The following is a 16,104-nucleotide window of genomic DNA, read 5'->3' as shown; positions in this document are numbered from 1 at the left end:
AAATTTTTCTCCCTCTCCCAAAAGACTAGAACTGGAGGGCATCCAATAAAGCTGATGGGCAGTAGGTTCAGGACAGAGAAAAGGAAATACTTCTTTACACAGAGTGATTAAAATGCAGGATTTGTTGCCAGAGGATGTGGTGACGGCCACAGGAATAATAATAATAAGAGATTGGATTTAGACCCTGCCCTTCACTCAGAGTCTCAGAGCGGCTCACAAACTCTTTTCCCTTCCCCTCCCCACAACAGCACCCTGTGAGGTAGGTGGGGACGAGAGAGCTCTTTCAAGGACTGCCCTTGAGAGAATGACTCTGAGAGAACTACGGCTTGCCCAAGGTCATCCAACAGCCTCAAGCGGAGGAGTGGGGAATCAAACCCGGTTCTCCCAGATTAGAGTCCCCGCACTTAACCACGACACCAAACAGCTTTCAAAGATAGATTCAGGTGAGTAACTGTGTTGGTCTGAGGCAGCAGAACAACGTTTGAGTCCAGTGGCACCTTTAAGACCAACACAGTTTTATTCAAGGTATTAAACTTTCTTTCTTTCTTTTTTTTTGAGCCCCCGGAGGGGATTTTTTTATTATTTTTTATATAAGACTACAAAACTATCACAGAAAAAAAAGGGAAGGGTAACTACATATACAGGATAAAGCAAAGAAACCCACCACTAACTAAAAACCCAAGAGACGAGATCTTCACTAGCTTAGTAACAAATTAAACTTCATTATTAACTGAGTCAAACATTTACACTGCTTTTTTCTTTTTCTTTAACTCTTAAACTTATCTGTCTAAGAACAGTACCCCCAATCATCCCCACTAAAATTTTTTCTCAAAGGCACAATTCAGAGTCCTTCAGCCTTCACTTCTCCTTTCCTCGTCTCTCCCGCAGCTTATAAGGACTTTTTGGGGCAGCTGCCCCAAGGTATTAAACTTTCATGTGCATGCATGCTTGTTCAGATACAGATATCTGAGGAAGTGTGCTTACACGCGAAAAATTATACCTTGAATAAAATTCTGTTGGTCTTAAAGGTGCCACTGAGCTTTAAACCAGGATTAGATAGCTTCATGGAGGATAAGTCTATCAGTGACTACCAGCCATGGTGACTGAGGGGAACCTCCACATTCAGAGGCAGTCAACCTCTGAATCCCAGAGCCAGGAGGCAGCATCAGGGGAGGGCCTCGGCCTCTCTGCCATGTGGTTGGCCTGGCCTCTGTGTGAGACGGGGTGCTAGTCACCAGGGAGGCCTTACCGATGGCATCGATTTCATCCATGAAAATGATGCACGGCTGATGGTCCCTGGCATAGTTGAACATCTCCCGGATCAGCCGAGCGCTTTCCCCGATGTACTTGTCCACGATGGAACTGGACACCACCTGCGGGAAGCAATGGGGTCATGTGGACGGCAGCCAATCACGTTTCCGTTCACTTCCCAGAAAAACCTGATTCAGTGGGGGGTTTTTACCTTTAAGAAATTGCAGTCTAGCTGGCTGGCAACAGCTCTGGCCAGGAGAGTTTTCCCTGTACCTGGAAGGAGGACGCACGGAAGACGGCAAAATGAGAGGTGCACAACGGAGAAACGAGCGCGAGAACCGGAGGAGTGCAACGGGACTAAGGACTGGACCTGAGGCCGCCTGCACGCGGCGCCAGGGGCTCCGTGACTGAGGTGCGCTAACAGGCTGCCAGTGCCGAGCCACTGGGGTATTGAATTTGGGCAAGTGTAGAGATGGGCAAAAGGGACACTTCCGGAAAGACACTGACCTGGCGGGCCGTACAGCAAGCAGCCTTTGGGTGGGATGATCCCCACCCGCTGGAACAGTTCCGGATTTGTCAGAGGCAGTTCGATAACCTGCAAGGCAAAGAAGCAAAATGTTGATTCACATAAGAGCATCAGAGAAGCCCATGTTGGATCACGCCAGTGGCCCATCCAGTCCCAACACTCTTGTGTCACACGGTGGCCAGAAATACCAGGGGACCTCAGGAGGTCCAGCAGTGGGGCCAGGACACTAGGAGCCCCCCCCCACTGTTGACCCCCCCCCAAGCACCAAGAAGACAGAGCATCACCTGCCCCAGATCGAGAGTTCCTCTCTATGCCTTGTGGCTGATAGCCACTGATGGACCTCTGCTTTTAAGAACATAAGAGAAGCCAATGTTGGGTCTGGCCAATGGGCCATCCAGTCCAACACTCTTGTGTCACAAGGTGGCCAGAAATACCAAGTGCCCTCAGGAGGTCCTGCAGTGGGGCCAGGACACTAGGAGCCCCCTTCCACCATTGACCCCCCCCCAAGCACCAAGAATACAAAGCATCACCTGCCCCAGACATAAGAACATAAGAGAAGCCAATGTTGGATAAGGCCAATGGCCCATCCAGTCAACACTCTTGAGTCACACAGGGGCCAAAAATACCAGGTGCCCACTGTTGCCCCCCCAAGCACCAAGAAGACAGAGCATCCCTTGCCTCAGAATGAGAGTTCCTATCTGTACCTTGTGGCTAATAGCCACTGATGGACCTCTGCTCTTAAGAACATAAGAGAAGCCAATGTTGGACCAGGCCAATGGCCCATCCAGTCCAACACTCTTGTGTCACACAACGGCCAAAATATACCAGGGGCCATCAGGAGGCCCAGCAGTGGGGCCAGGACACTAGAAGCCCTCCCACTGTTGCCCCCCCAAGCACCAAGAAGACAGAGCATCCCTTGCCTCAGAATGAGAGTTCCTATCTGTACCTTGTGGCTAATAGCCACTGATGGACCTCTGCTCTTAAGAACATAAGAGAAGCCAATGTTGGACCAGGCCAATGGCCCATCCAGTCCAACACTCTTGTGTCACACAACGGCCAAAATATACCAGGGGCCATCAGGAGGCCCAGCAGTGGGGCCAGGACACTAGAAGCCCTCCCACTGTTGCCCCCCCAAGCACCAAGAAGACAGAGCATCACTTGCCCCAGACTGAGAGTTCCTATCTATGTGGTTGTTGTTGTTCAGTTGCACAGTCGAGTCCGACTCTTCACGACCCCATGGACCAGATCACGCCAGGCCTATCTATACATTGTGGCTAAGAGCCACTGATGGACCTCTGCTCCATATGCTTATCTAACTCCCTCTTGAAGCCGTCCATGCTTGTAGCTGCCACCACCTCCTGTGGCAGTGAATTCCACGTATTAATCACTCTTTAGGTGAAGAAGGACTTCCTTTTCTCTGTTCTAACCCGACTGCTCAGCTGCCTCGAGACCTTACCATATCGTTAGCCATGTCGTTGGGCTCAAAAATGGGAGATTTGCTATTCACGCTGAAGTCCATATGAAGAACGGTGGAAGGAAAGAAACCAGCCACACCGGCCTTGTTCCACCTGAGACGGCAAACCCTGAACTGAACTTCCAGTCTTCTGGTGGGATGGGGGGGGGGGGGGGGGGGGGGGGCTCACACATGAACACACACAGGAACCTGCCAGATACCAAATCAGCCCAGTGGTCTATTAATGTCAGGATTATCTACTCAGACCGGCAAGGGCTCTCCAAGGCCTTAAGCAGAGGTCTTCCATGTCACCTATTCACCCAGGCCCTGACCTGGAAAGCCCAGCCTAGCCAGATGTCATCAGATCTCAGAAGCTATGCAGGGTAAGCCTGGGGGGTGGGGAGGAGAAGGAGATTGGATTTATACCCTGCCCTTCACAACCTGAGGGAGTCTCAGAGCAGCTTACAAACTCCTTTCCCTTCCCACAACAGACACCCTGTGAGGTCGGTGGTGCTGAGAGAGCTCTTGACAGAAAGGGCTCTTTTCCAAGGACAGCTCTTATCAGAACTACGGCTTGCCCAAGGTCATCCAGCCAGGTGCAAGTGGAGGAGTGGGGAATCGAACCCGGTTCTCCCAGATTAGAGTCCGCGCACTTAACCACGACACCCAACTGGCTTTAAAAAGGTAAAGGTTCCCTTGCTCGAAAGCCAGTCGAATCCGACTCTAGGGTTGCGGTGCTCATCTCCGTTTCAAAGCCGAAGAGCCAGCGCTGTCAGAAGATGTTTCCGTGTGGTCATGTGGCCGGCATGACTAAACACAAAGGCGCACGGAACGCTGTTACCTTCCCACCAAAGTGGTACCTATTTATCTACTTGCAATGTCTTGCTTTCGAACGGCTAGGTTGGCAGGAGCTGGAACTAGAGACGGGAGCTCACTCCGTCATGCGGCAACCCGGGTCTCGAACTGCTGAACTACTGACCTTCCACAGCCTGCAGTTCAGCGTCTTAACCACTTGAGCCAGCGCAGCTCCAAACTGGCTTTACTGAGCTTTTAGACTACCAGCCTGCTCAGCTAATGGCGGCTGGCGCCTTCCTCCAGCCCAAGTGTCTTTCTCCGTGGAAGAGGGTCTTACACTGTGTGGAAGAGCCTCCTGAATAAGGGGAAGTCTCCCAGAGCACCACTATTAGCTGAGTGGTGGTGGGGGAAAATTGTTTTTTAGTAGTATTGATTGCCTTCTATAATGTGATTATCATTGTCTGCATCTATTAAGTATCCTGATCTACCAGGAGAGCAGATTAGACACATTTTAAGTTAATTATTTATTGGAAATTGATAGCGAGGGTCTCTTGGGTGCTGGAGTCGTCAATCATGTGCCGCCTCCCCACCCTGCAGACTGGATGGCAACCCAGCCCAGAGACATCTCTACCTCCTCCTATAATTCTATTTTATTTATGTTATTTATAGCTCGATTTTGTGACTGGGACTCAAGGCACATTATGGAGAATCATCGCCAACGCTCCCTTCTAAGCTGTGGAGTCTTGTGAGCAGAAATTGAACTTTGTGAGCTACCGGTATTGAAGCTGTGAGCGAGCGATTGGGCTGCTGCATAAACCAGTTTGCTCTGGAGCCCTCCCTTCCTGAGCGAAGGCAAAAAAGGTGTGAGCCGGAGGCTAAAACACTGTCAGCTAGCTCACACTGACTCAGCTTAGAAGGAACACTGGTCAGCGCAATCAGCATTCAATGAGCAATGCAACAGGACGAGCGTTACAGAATCAACCAGAAATCTAAAATGGGGGGGAAGGGGGGGAAATCCTGAAGCAAAGTATAAGTGTTAACATGGATGTATTAAATACTGCAAACATAGTAGGATCCTACTAATCGGTTGTGACCATCAGCCAATCACAAGTAGAAAGGGTGTTTCCAACTTTTGGGGTTGTCATGGGAACAACATCTGAATGGTCAGAGCTCTGAAGGACACACCCGGGTCATGTGCCCCTCCAAACTCTAACCCACCATGGCCTACATGACATGGGCCCTGTAGCCTGTTTGCTTGTTTGCTAGGCCATCTGGTCTTCTGCCAGCATGTAAGTGTGAAGGCATGTTTTTATGGCATGGCAATAGAGGCCATCTGGACCCCTCTATTTGGCTTCAACAGGAAATCAAGACAGCAGGGTACCAGCAAGATATCAGCAAGATACATTTCTAGGGGGAGGCAGGGGTTTATAGGAATCAATATTTCTATACACCTACTTAATAGCAAGCTGTACACAGTAGTAAAGACCACAGTTCAGAGCTGGGCTTAAGAGGGGGTCAAATAGCGGGGTGGGGGTGGGGTGGCGTTTAGGGGCAGAAAGGGTATTTTGGAAAAACTATCCCAACCCCAGAACAAAGCTTAATTCTGGGTATCGCTAAGATTGGATAAAAGCAGTTGGTAAGATCTTGCCAGCTTAGATCTAACTAAGATCATGGCATGCGGCCCCATCACTCCTTGGCAAATAGAAGGGGAAGTCGTGGAAGGAGTGAACTTCACGTTCCTGGGATCCCAGATCACCGCAGACTGTGACAGCAGCCATGAAATTAAAAGTCGCCTGCTCCTTGGGAGGAAAGCGATGGCGAACCTCAACAGCATGATAAAAAGTAGAGACATCACCCTGCCAACAAAAGTCCGCATGGTCAAAGCAATGGTATTCCCAGTAGTCATGTATGGCTGCGAGAGTTGGACTATCAGGAAGGCCGAGCGCCGAAGAATAGATTCTTTTTAACTATGGTGCTGAAGAAGACTCTTGAGAGTCCCTTGGACTGCAAGAAGATCCAATCAGTCATTCCTAAAAGAAATCAACCCTGACTGTTCCCTGGAAGGCCAAATAATGAAACTGAAGCTCAAATACTTTGGCCACCAAATGAGAAGGGAGCACTCCCTGGAGAAGAAGACCCTGATGCTGGAAAAGACTGAAGGTCAAAGAAGACGGGGACGGCAAAGGATGAGATGGTTAGACAGTGTCATCGATGCAACGAACATGAAGTTGAGCAAACTTCAGAGGACGGCGGAAGATGGGAAGGCCTGGCGTGATCTGGTCCATGGGGTCGCGAAGAGTCGGACTCGACTGTGCGACTGAACAACAACAACAACAAGAAGATCTTGCAGAAAGTTATCGGCTGGATATTAGGAAAAACTTTTTCACGGTCAGAGTGGTTCACAAGTGGAATCAGCTGCCCGGGGAGGTGGTGAGCTCCCCTTCACTGGCAGCTTTCAAGAAGAGGCTGGGCGAATATTTGTCAGGGAGGCTTTAGGCTGGTCCTGCCTTGGGCAGGGGGTTGGACTAGATGGTCTCTATCGCCCCTTCCAACTCTAGGATTCTATGTGACGGAGTGAGCTCCCATCTCTAGTTCCAGCTCCTGCCAACCCAGCCGTTTGAAAGCAAGAAATTGCAAGTAGATAACTAGGTACCGCTTCGGTAGGATGGGAATAGCGTTGTGTGCGCCTTGGTGTCTAGTCATGCTGACCACATGACCACGGAGAAGTCTTCAGACAGCGCTGGCTCTTCGGGCTTAGAAACAGAGATGAGCACCACCCCCTAGAGTCGGCTTCGACCAGCTTTCGAGCGAGGGAAACCTTGACCTTACCAAGGCAGAAGGAGCTTTTACAGCAGGGCTCCCAATGAAGTCTTCAAGCAGCGGCTAGATAAACACTGGTCGGGGGTGCTCAAGGCTGATCCTGCATCGAGCAGGGGGGTGGGACTAGATGGCCTCTTTGGCTCCTCCCACCTCTATGATTCTATGGTCTGTTTCAAGGCTGCAACATTTCTTGTGCATCGACCCCCTTTCCAAGAAGTAGCAGCTGAGAGCCGGGGAAATCGACAGTCACCGTGCTGCCTGAGCGCGAGAGGCCATCCTCCCTCCAAGCTGTGGAGTCCTGTGAGCGGAAATTCTACTTTGTGAGTTACCGGCATTAAAGTTGTGAGCGAGCGATTTGGCGCATGCTCTGGAGCCCTCCTTCCCGAGCGAAGACAAAAATGAGTGCGCCGGAGGCTAAAAAACTGTGAGCTGGCTCACGCTATCTCCGCTTAGAGGGAACACTGGAGGGGGGGGTGTCTTTTGTTCCAGGCCAGCCTTCTGAAAGCAAGCCCCCACTCTGCCCTTCTCTTTGCAGCAGAGCTGGAGGATCGAGAGGCACAAAGCTGACCGAAATTCCCACCCCAGCAGTCAGGTGGTCTTTAGACGATGTATAGTTTGTCCAGTGAAGACGATATAGTGATCTGAGCAAACAGGGCAAGGAAGACGTTAACAGGCAAGATGGTGGTGGGAGGGTTGGAATGTGAGCCAGCGGGAAACTCCTGATCCTCCAGACCTGATGGTGTGGAGCAGCAGACTTTTCACTCCAAAATTTACTTGGTCCAAATTTCCTTGGTCCGGTGACACATCCAAGGCCGCCCAAAGGGCTTTTGGGCACCCAAGTCAAATTATTCCAGAGCCAGTTTGGTGTAGTGGTTAAGTGCGCGGACTCTAATCTGGGAGAACCGAGTTTGATTCCCCACTCCTCCACTTGCACCTGCTGGATGACCTTGGGCAAGCCATAACTCTGGCACAGCAGTTCCTGAAAAAGAGCAGTTTCTGTCAAGAGTTCTCTCAGCCCCACCTACCTCACAGGGTGTCTGTTGTGGGGAGGGGAAGGGAAAGGAGTTTGTAAGCTGCTCTGAGACACCTTTGGGTAGTGAAGGGCGGGGTATAAATCCAATCTCCTCCTCTTCTTCTTTTTCTTATGACTTTGGCAACTGTCTAATTCAGCATTCTGTTTTCTATAGCCAGGTTGGGTATAGTGGTTAGGAGTGCGGACCCTAATCTGGGAGAACCGGGTTTGATTCCCCACACCTCCACATGCAGCTGCTGGTGTGACCTTGGGTCAGTCACAAGTTCTCTCAGAGCTGTTCTCTCAGGAGCACTGAGAGAGAGAGAGAGAGAGAGAGAGAGCTCTCAGCCCCGCCTACCTCACAGGCAATGCGCCCTCTAAGCTGTGGAGTCTTGTGAGCAAAAATTCAACTTTGCGAGCGACTGGCATTAAAGTGGTGAGCGAGTGATTAGGCTACGGCGTAAATTAGTTTGCTTTGGAGCCCTCCTTCCTGAGCTGAGACAAAAATGTGTGAGCCGGAGGCTAGAAAACGGTGAGCTCGCTCACACTAACTCAGCTTAAAGGGACCACTGCTCGCAGGCTGTCTGTGGTGGGGAGGGGAAGAGAGAGGAGTTTGTAAGCCGCTCTGAGACTCCTTCGGGTAGTGAAGGGTGGGGTAGAAATCCAATCTCTTTCTAGGGGCAAACTAGATGTTTTTGATAAACCACCACACATGGTGCAAAGGGCACAGCTACCCACTCTACGAGACCCAAGCAAGCGGCATTCTGACATACACGACCTCTGTGTATGGAGTTTATATTCTAGCCTTCAACTATCCTCTCCATCTCCAGTACTCCCTCTAAGCCCCTCTAAGATTCTAAGGAACTCCATCGAGTAACCATCAGAACACGTTTGCCTTGATCAACATGTCCCTGCAACGAAGGAGAAAATCTACTGACTAATGTCTGATGTGGAAGATACTGTTTCCAGGATCAGAGCGTGATTTCCACACTGCAAAAGAGAGCAAATGCAAAGGGGTGGCCTGCGACCACTGTTCCCTCTAAGCTGAGTTAGTGTTTGCTAGCTCACAGTTTTTTAGCCTCCGGCTCACACATTTTTGTCTTAACTCAGGAAGGATGGCTCCAGAGAGAGCCAGTTTGGTGTAGTGGTTAAGCGCGGACTCTAATCTGGGAGAACCGGGTTGGATTCCCCACTCCTCCACTTGCACCTGGCTGGATGACCTTGGGCAAGCCATAACTCTGGCACAGCTGTTCTGGAAAAAGAGCAGTTTCTGTCAAGAGCTCTCTCAGCCCCACCTGCCTCACAGGGTGTCTGTTGTGGGGAGGGGAAGGGAAAGGAGTTTGTAAGCCGCTCTGAGACACCTTTCGGTAGTGAAGGGCGGGGTATAAATCCAATCTCTTCTCTTCTTCTTCTTCAGAGCAGTGTTCCCTCTAAGCTGAGTTAGTGTGAGCTAGCTCAGTTTTTTAGCCTCCAGCTCACACATTTTTGTCTCAGCTCAGGAAGGAGGTGGCTCCAGAGCAAACTAATTCAGGCAGCAGCCAAATCGCTCGCTCACCACTTTTATGCCAGCAGCCCCCAAAGTAGAATTTTTGCTCACAAGACTCCACAGCTTAGAGGGAGCATTGCCTGCGACCGACTTTCAGAGGCTTCGCAACCCACTTTTGGGTCCTGACCCACAGGCCGGGAAACACTGGTGGGGAGGATAGCTATCGGACGGCCAAGAGCGAGCCGGGGATTCGAACACCGCGCCCTGCTATGCAGAAGTTAGCAGACTTTCCACTGCCCAAGAGCCGTTGCACAACCCATAATGAAACTGACAAGTACCTCTCTCAGTTCCCGGATCTGTTCCGACAGCCCTCCGATCTCTGAGTAAGAGACGTCTCCGGGATCTTCGTGAGACATGTTGTACACCAACGGGTCCACTTCCCGTGGCAAATATCTAAATTGGAGAAGGGAAGACACAATATGTTCTACTATTGCATTCTGGCCCAACCAGTTATTTTTTAAAAAATTCTTAGGAGCGATTCCCAACGTCTTTTCCCAAACAGCTGTAATTCTCACAGGGGAAAAATGGAAGACACCTGAAGAAGAAGAGATTGTATTTCTACCCCACCCTTCACTACCTGAAGGAGTCTCAGAGCGGCTTACAATCTCCTTTCCCTTCCCCTCCCCACAACAGACACCCTGGGAGGTAGGTGGGGCTGAGAGCTCTCTTGAGAACTGCTCGTGAGAAAACAGCTCTGAGAGAACTTGTGACTCACCCAAGGTCACCCACCTGGCTGCATGTGGAGGAGTGGGGAATCAAACCTGGTTCCCCCAGATTAGAGTCCGCGCTCCTAACCACTACACCAAACTGGCTCTCTGCATTTGTTATAAAGTTATCTATAGCAGGGGCCCCCAACCTTTTTGAGCATTGGGGGCACCTTTCGATTTCTGACGCCAGATGGTGGGCACAACCAGAAAATGGCCACCGTGGGAGGCAGAGTCCCTCACACGGAAACAGAAGAAGTGCAAGGAGTAATTTTGAAAAACAGCTGGGAAAAGAGGAATAAAAGAGAGACTAAAATCAACACAGTAGTGGTAATTGCCACTGAAACAACATTATTTTAATCTGCACAGCTGATTATAGACCCCTGGTCTATAAAGTGCCTTTCCAAACACTTCACCAGAGATGGGGGCAATGTTCCCTCTAAGCTGTGGAGTCTTGTGAGCAAAGGTTCTACTTTGTGAGCTACTGACATTAAAGTTGTGAGCGAGCGATTTGGCTACTGCATAAAGTAGTTTGCTCTGGAGCCCTCCTTCCTGAACGAAGACAAAAATCTGTGAGCCGAAGGCTAAAAAAACTCTGAGCTAGCTCACACTAACTCAGCTTAGAGGGAACACTGGATGGGGGTGGTGGCAGAATGTTTCCCATTGGGAATTTTCAAGTGTTTCATCTTTTTCCCCCCTGCGGAAAACTTTTCATTGCTAAAGTGTCACTGTTTCAGAAAACTTAACAAGAAAGGGATGCCATTGTTAACAAAAAGTTACGCAAAGGTTGGCCAGTTTCCAAGTTGTAATTAAATGTTTTCCAAATGATTATTTTTAGGAATTGTGTTTTATTGTTTTGTAAACCGGTGTGCGTACGTGTGTGTGTGTTAAAATACACGTCATCCAAATAGTAAAAACTTGGGAGAATCACCTGATAGGCAGAGCAGGTCAAATCAAAACAAAACCTAAAATTCTTATTTATACATCACCAAACTGACACACAATTAAGAATTCTTCCTACAGAAAAGCTGGGAAATTTGGGGCCGCGCTGAAAACAGAAGTCACACAACATTTTCTGTTTTGGGACCAGCAAAATGCTTTTCAAGGCAAAGTTTCACTCACTCAAAACGTAATATGAAGATTTTTAGCAGCATTCAGTAACAATATCTATTTATGCTACAGATGCATGCAAGGTATTTTCAAGGATACGTTTGTTGTTTAGAATATTCTAAACGATGGCCAATTAATACACTGTGAGGTAACAGCGCTAGAAAATATTTAAATAACAATCACAAAATTTATACAAAAACGTGTACAAAAAAAATCTACATATATAAATGCACAAGGCAATTGAAAATGGTGTGACGATGGTCTCCGGAATGTTCTATCGTTTCAATACTATTCTTCTTCCGAAAGTGGATGAAAGCAGCGACTCTTGGTCTGTCATTTCAACAAGTAGGTATCAAAAATTTCATTAATATTCACCGACGCATCATAACTTAGTTGCAAGAAATTCTCTGAAAGAATGTGCCTTATACAAGCACTTTGCCCTAGGAACATTGCCTTGTGCATTTATAAACGTAGATTTTTTGTACACATTTTTGTATAAATTTTGTGATTGTTATTTAAATATTTTCTAGCGCTGTTACCTCACAGTTTCTTCTTTTTTCGGTCTGTTCTGTGACTGTGACCATCATTGTTGAGCCACAATTAATACACTGTAACAGATACGTTAACAATACATGACTAAACAGTAAGTTCCACGTAATAAAGTTTCACTTGAAATCCAAATATGCTCCTTATCTATTGCGACTTTATGAGGGTTGATTATGTGGGCAGAAATACTCCTGTTTACTACACTTGAGTTTTCTAGTTTTGACTGTTATTTTTCCTGCCTTCCAGATAACAAAAGCTACATGCATTCTAAGACAGCGCAAAAAGCCTTTTTAAAAAAATATACTCAGTTTTGTGAATATACTGTGAATATACTGAAGTTTGCTGTACAAATCTCAAGCATTCACACTCTTGAATTTTGCAAATAAGCCCATTAGTACAATTTGAAATGATAAGTTATACTTGATGCTTTTGAAGCAGTAAAATAAAGCAAAATAAAACAAAACACTGGCTTGATAAGAACGTAAATATTGCATACATTTCAATTTCCCCCAAAATTTCTCTCTCTCTGTGTTAACTGCTCTCAAGCTGTTTCAGAGTTATGGTGACCCTATGAATTAATGACCTCCAAAATGTCCTCTTATCCACAGCCTCGCTCAAATCTTGCAGACTGAAGGCCGTGGCTTCCCTTACTAAGTCGATCCAGCGCGCCCAAAATTTCTACTTTTATCCAAAAAAGTCTCCCTTCCCCAACAGTGGCTTCAACATTCCCCCAAAATTTTACACCCTCTGTTTCAGGCCCTTATTATATTAAACCCATTTGGCCCCATTTTCCTGCTGAGAACGCAAGTCTTTGAAATACAAATTTTAAATAATACTTTTCTTTTTAAAAAAAATGCAATCCTTTGTCGCTCTACCTGCCCCCCCATGCTCCCTCTAAGTTGTGGCGTCTTGTGAGCAAAAATCCTACTTTGTGAGCTCCTGGCATTCAATTTATAGCCCGCCCTCCCCGCAACGCGGGCTCAGGGCGGCTCACAATCAGGTTGTGAGCGAGCAATCTGGCTGGTGCGTAAATTAGTCTGGAGCCCATCCTGCCTGAGCTGAGACAAAAAACGTGTGAGCCGGAGGTTAAAAAACTGTGAGCTGGCTCACGCTAACTCAGCTTAGAGGGAACACTGCCCCCCCTCCCCTCCCCCCCATTTGATGGCAAGACCTTACCTCATAATAGTCAGGGTGGTCATGTCCAGGGCGACTCTCGTCCCTGGCTTCAGCTTACTCTTATCGAGCTGGAGATAGGAAAAGAAACAACCCCAACGTCCAACGGTTAAAAGAGGGCCCAAAACGAGAATCTCTAAGGGAGGAGGGAAGTGCTTGGCTGCTTTAAGGTCAGGCCTTCCCTGTTCTGTAGGACCACTAGTAAGAACTCACCGTCTTCCAACTCCACCTTCCCCCAATTCAGAGCACTCAAATCAGTCATCACCCCCCCTCCCATCAGCGAACAACCCATTTCAGTTGTTAAAAACAACCTGGAGAAAAGAGCCAGAGTCCAGTAGAACATTAGAAACTAAGAAGAAGAGATTGGATTTCTACCCCGCCCTTCACTTGGAATCACAGAGCGGCTTACAAACGCCTTTCCCTTCCCCTCCCCACAACAGACACCCTGTGAGCAATGCTCCCTCCAAGCTGTGGAGTCTTGTGAGCAAAAATTCTACTTAGTGAGCGACTGGCATTGAAGTTGTGAGCGAGCGATTTGGCTGCTGCCTAAATTAGTTTGCTCCGGAGCCACATCCTTCCTGAGCTGAGACAAAAATGTGTGAGCCGGAGGCTAAAAAACTGAGCTAGCTCACACTCACTCAGCTTAGAGGGAACACTGCCTGAGAGGTGGGTGGGGCTGAGAGAGCTCTTTCGAGAACTGCTCCTGAGAGAACAGCTCTGAGACAGCCATGACTGACCCAAGATCATGCCATGTCATGCAAGTGGAGGAGTGGGGAATCAAACCCGGTTCTCCCAGATTAGAGTCCACGCATTTAACCACGACACCAACCTGGCCCTCAACAAGATTTGGCCCTGACCCAGATAGCCCAAGAGGGAATTAGCTACCGATGGACCTCTGCTCCATATGTTTATTAGCCACAAGGTATAGATAGGAACTCTCGGTCTGGGGCAAGTGATGCTCTGTGTTCTTGGTGCTTGGAGTGTGGGGGGCAACAGTGGGAGGACTTCTAGTGTCCTGGCCCCACTGGTGGGCCTCCTGATGGCACCTGGTGTTTTTGGCCACTGTGTGAGACAGAGTGTTGGCCTGATCCAACATTGGCTTCTCTTATCTTCTTACAGATAGGAACTCTTGGTCTAGGGCAAGGGATGCTCTTTCTTCTTGGTGCCGGGGGGGGGGGGGGAAGAGGGGGAGCGTTCTTTGTTCCCTTGGTCTGGGGCAAGGGATGCTCTGTCTTCTTGGTGCTGGGGGGGGTGGCGGCAACATTCGGAGGGCTTCTAGTGTCCTGGCCCCACTGCTGGACCTCCTGATGGCCCCTGGTGTTTTTGGCCACTGTGTGACACAGAGTGTTGGACTGGATGGGCCACTGGCCTGATCCAACATTGGCTTCTCTTTTGTTCTTATGTCTGGGGCGGTGATGTTGTGTCTTCTTGGTGCTTGGGGGTACAACAGTGGTAGGGCTTCTAGTGTCCTGGCCCCACTGCTGGACCTCCTGATGGCCCCTGGTATTCTTGGCCACTGTGTGACACAGAGTGTTGGACTGGATGGGCCACTGGCCTGATCCAACATTGGCTTCTCTTATGCTCTTAAGCCCGTTCTCGTCAGATCTCGGAAGCTAAGCAGGGCCAGTCCTGGCTAGTAATTGGAAAGGCGACTGCCAAGGAATACCAGGGTCGTGACGCGGAGGCAGGTGATGGCAAGCCACCTCTCTGGACGTCCCGCCCTTTCAAGCCCCACTAGGGGTCGCCAGAAGTCAACTTGCTGGCAAAAAATAAAAAAGACTAACAAAATTTGCGGCAGGGGAGGAGCTTTTGTGAGTCACTGCTCCCTTCTTCAGATACATTCTAGCTGACAGGGAAAAAAAGGGAAGAAAAAGATTTTGCTTGTATTGTAGATAAAAGGTCTTGTCCCCAATGGAGCTGCTAATGCAGAACAGCTGCGATGGAGCTTTAAAGTAAAGGTAAAGGTAAAGGATCCCTTGCTCGAAAGCCAGTCGAGTCCGACTCTAGGGTTGCGGTGCTCATCTCCATTTCCAAGCCAAAGAGCCAGCGCTGTCCGAAGACGTTTCCGTGGTGATGTGGCCGGCATGACTAAACACCAAGGCGCACGGAACGCTGTTACCTTCCCACCGAAGTGGTACCTATTTATCTACTCGCCATTTCTTGCTTTCGAACTGCTAGGTTGGGCAGGAGCTGGAACTAGAGATGGGAGCTCACTTCATCATGCGGCACCCGGGTCTCGAACTGCTGAACTACTGACCTTCCACAGCCTGCAGTTCAGTGTCTTAACCACTTGAGCCACCACAGCTCCTGATGGAGCTTATACATAGTATTATTATTTTATTTTTTTAATACTATGAGGGAGCTTTTACATAGTATTTAAAAAAAAATGATTAAACACCATTATATTATTGGGTTTCCTGAACTCCCGGCATCCATTTTTAAGAATTTCCTATCCCCTTTCCTTGCAGAGAGACACTTTTTCCTCCATACTGAAAGGGGTTAGAGACTTCGCTGTGGAAAAAGATGGAAGCTGGGAATTCAGGGAACCTCGTATACTTATTGGTATACCAGTATACCGATATAAGGCTAGACACAGTTGCTGATTTCTTTTTTTTAAAAAGAGGGGGGGGGGGAAGCCAAGGAGGGGAATTGGCCATTGTGTGCTATGACAGCAGCTGCTACTAAAGCAACGCTGTTGCCATGATTAGGTGTTATGACCAAATATAATGTTCTATCAAACGTTCATTAGCTGGACTGCTCCAGTATTCTTGTTGTCTGATTCTAACTGTGGGAATAACTATGATTATTGGCACTGTTTACTACACTGTTGGTGGATTTGTTTTCAATGTTAATGCTCTGTTCTTTATTTCCTTTGTTAATGTTAAAACCTCAATAAAACATTTTTTCTAAAAAAAATCTGCTCCGCCGATCAAACCTCCAATGGGCAATCAGAAGCCCTGCTAGACAAAAGTCCCACCTGCCTGTGCTCACTTTTTAAAAAACACTCGGCGGGCACCAGGAAAGGTGCCGGCGGGCACCATACTGGCAACTCCTGGCTTAAAGAGAGCGAGTTTGGTGTAGAGGTTAAGTGCGCGGACTCTGATCTGGGAGAACCAGGTTTGTCCTTGGGCAAGCCATAGTTCTGACAAGAGCTGTTCTTGAAAAAGA

At 48.5% G+C, this 16,104-nt stretch overlaps 1 protein-coding gene across 1 annotated transcript in view; it reads right to left on the bottom strand.

Annotated features, from left to right (window-relative positions):
* The window catches only part of PSMC6 (proteasome 26S subunit, ATPase 6), a 39,282-nt gene that overhangs the window by 11,737 nt on the left and 11,441 nt on the right, over positions 1-16,104 (bottom strand). The window contains exons 5-9 of the mRNA XM_015421410.1: positions 12,940-13,007; positions 9,682-9,796; positions 1,759-1,846; positions 1,463-1,524; positions 1,250-1,373 (exon numbers count right to left, since the gene is read on the bottom strand). Coding sequence (XP_015276896.1) covers positions 1,250-1,373; positions 1,463-1,524; positions 1,759-1,846; positions 9,682-9,796; positions 12,940-13,007 — 457 coding nt within the window. The remainder of the gene's footprint in view (positions 1-1,249; positions 1,374-1,462; positions 1,525-1,758; positions 1,847-9,681; positions 9,797-12,939; positions 13,008-16,104) is intronic.

Source organism: Gekko japonicus, unplaced genomic scaffold (assembly GCF_001447785.1).
Source record: "Gekko japonicus isolate JY-2015 unplaced genomic scaffold, Gekko_japonicus_V1.1 scaffold666, whole genome shotgun sequence".
Taxonomy (NCBI): domain Eukaryota; kingdom Metazoa; phylum Chordata; class Lepidosauria; order Squamata; family Gekkonidae; genus Gekko; species Gekko japonicus.
The sequence above is the reverse complement of the archived record's forward strand: the minus strand, read 5'-3'. Positions and strand labels throughout refer to the sequence as shown.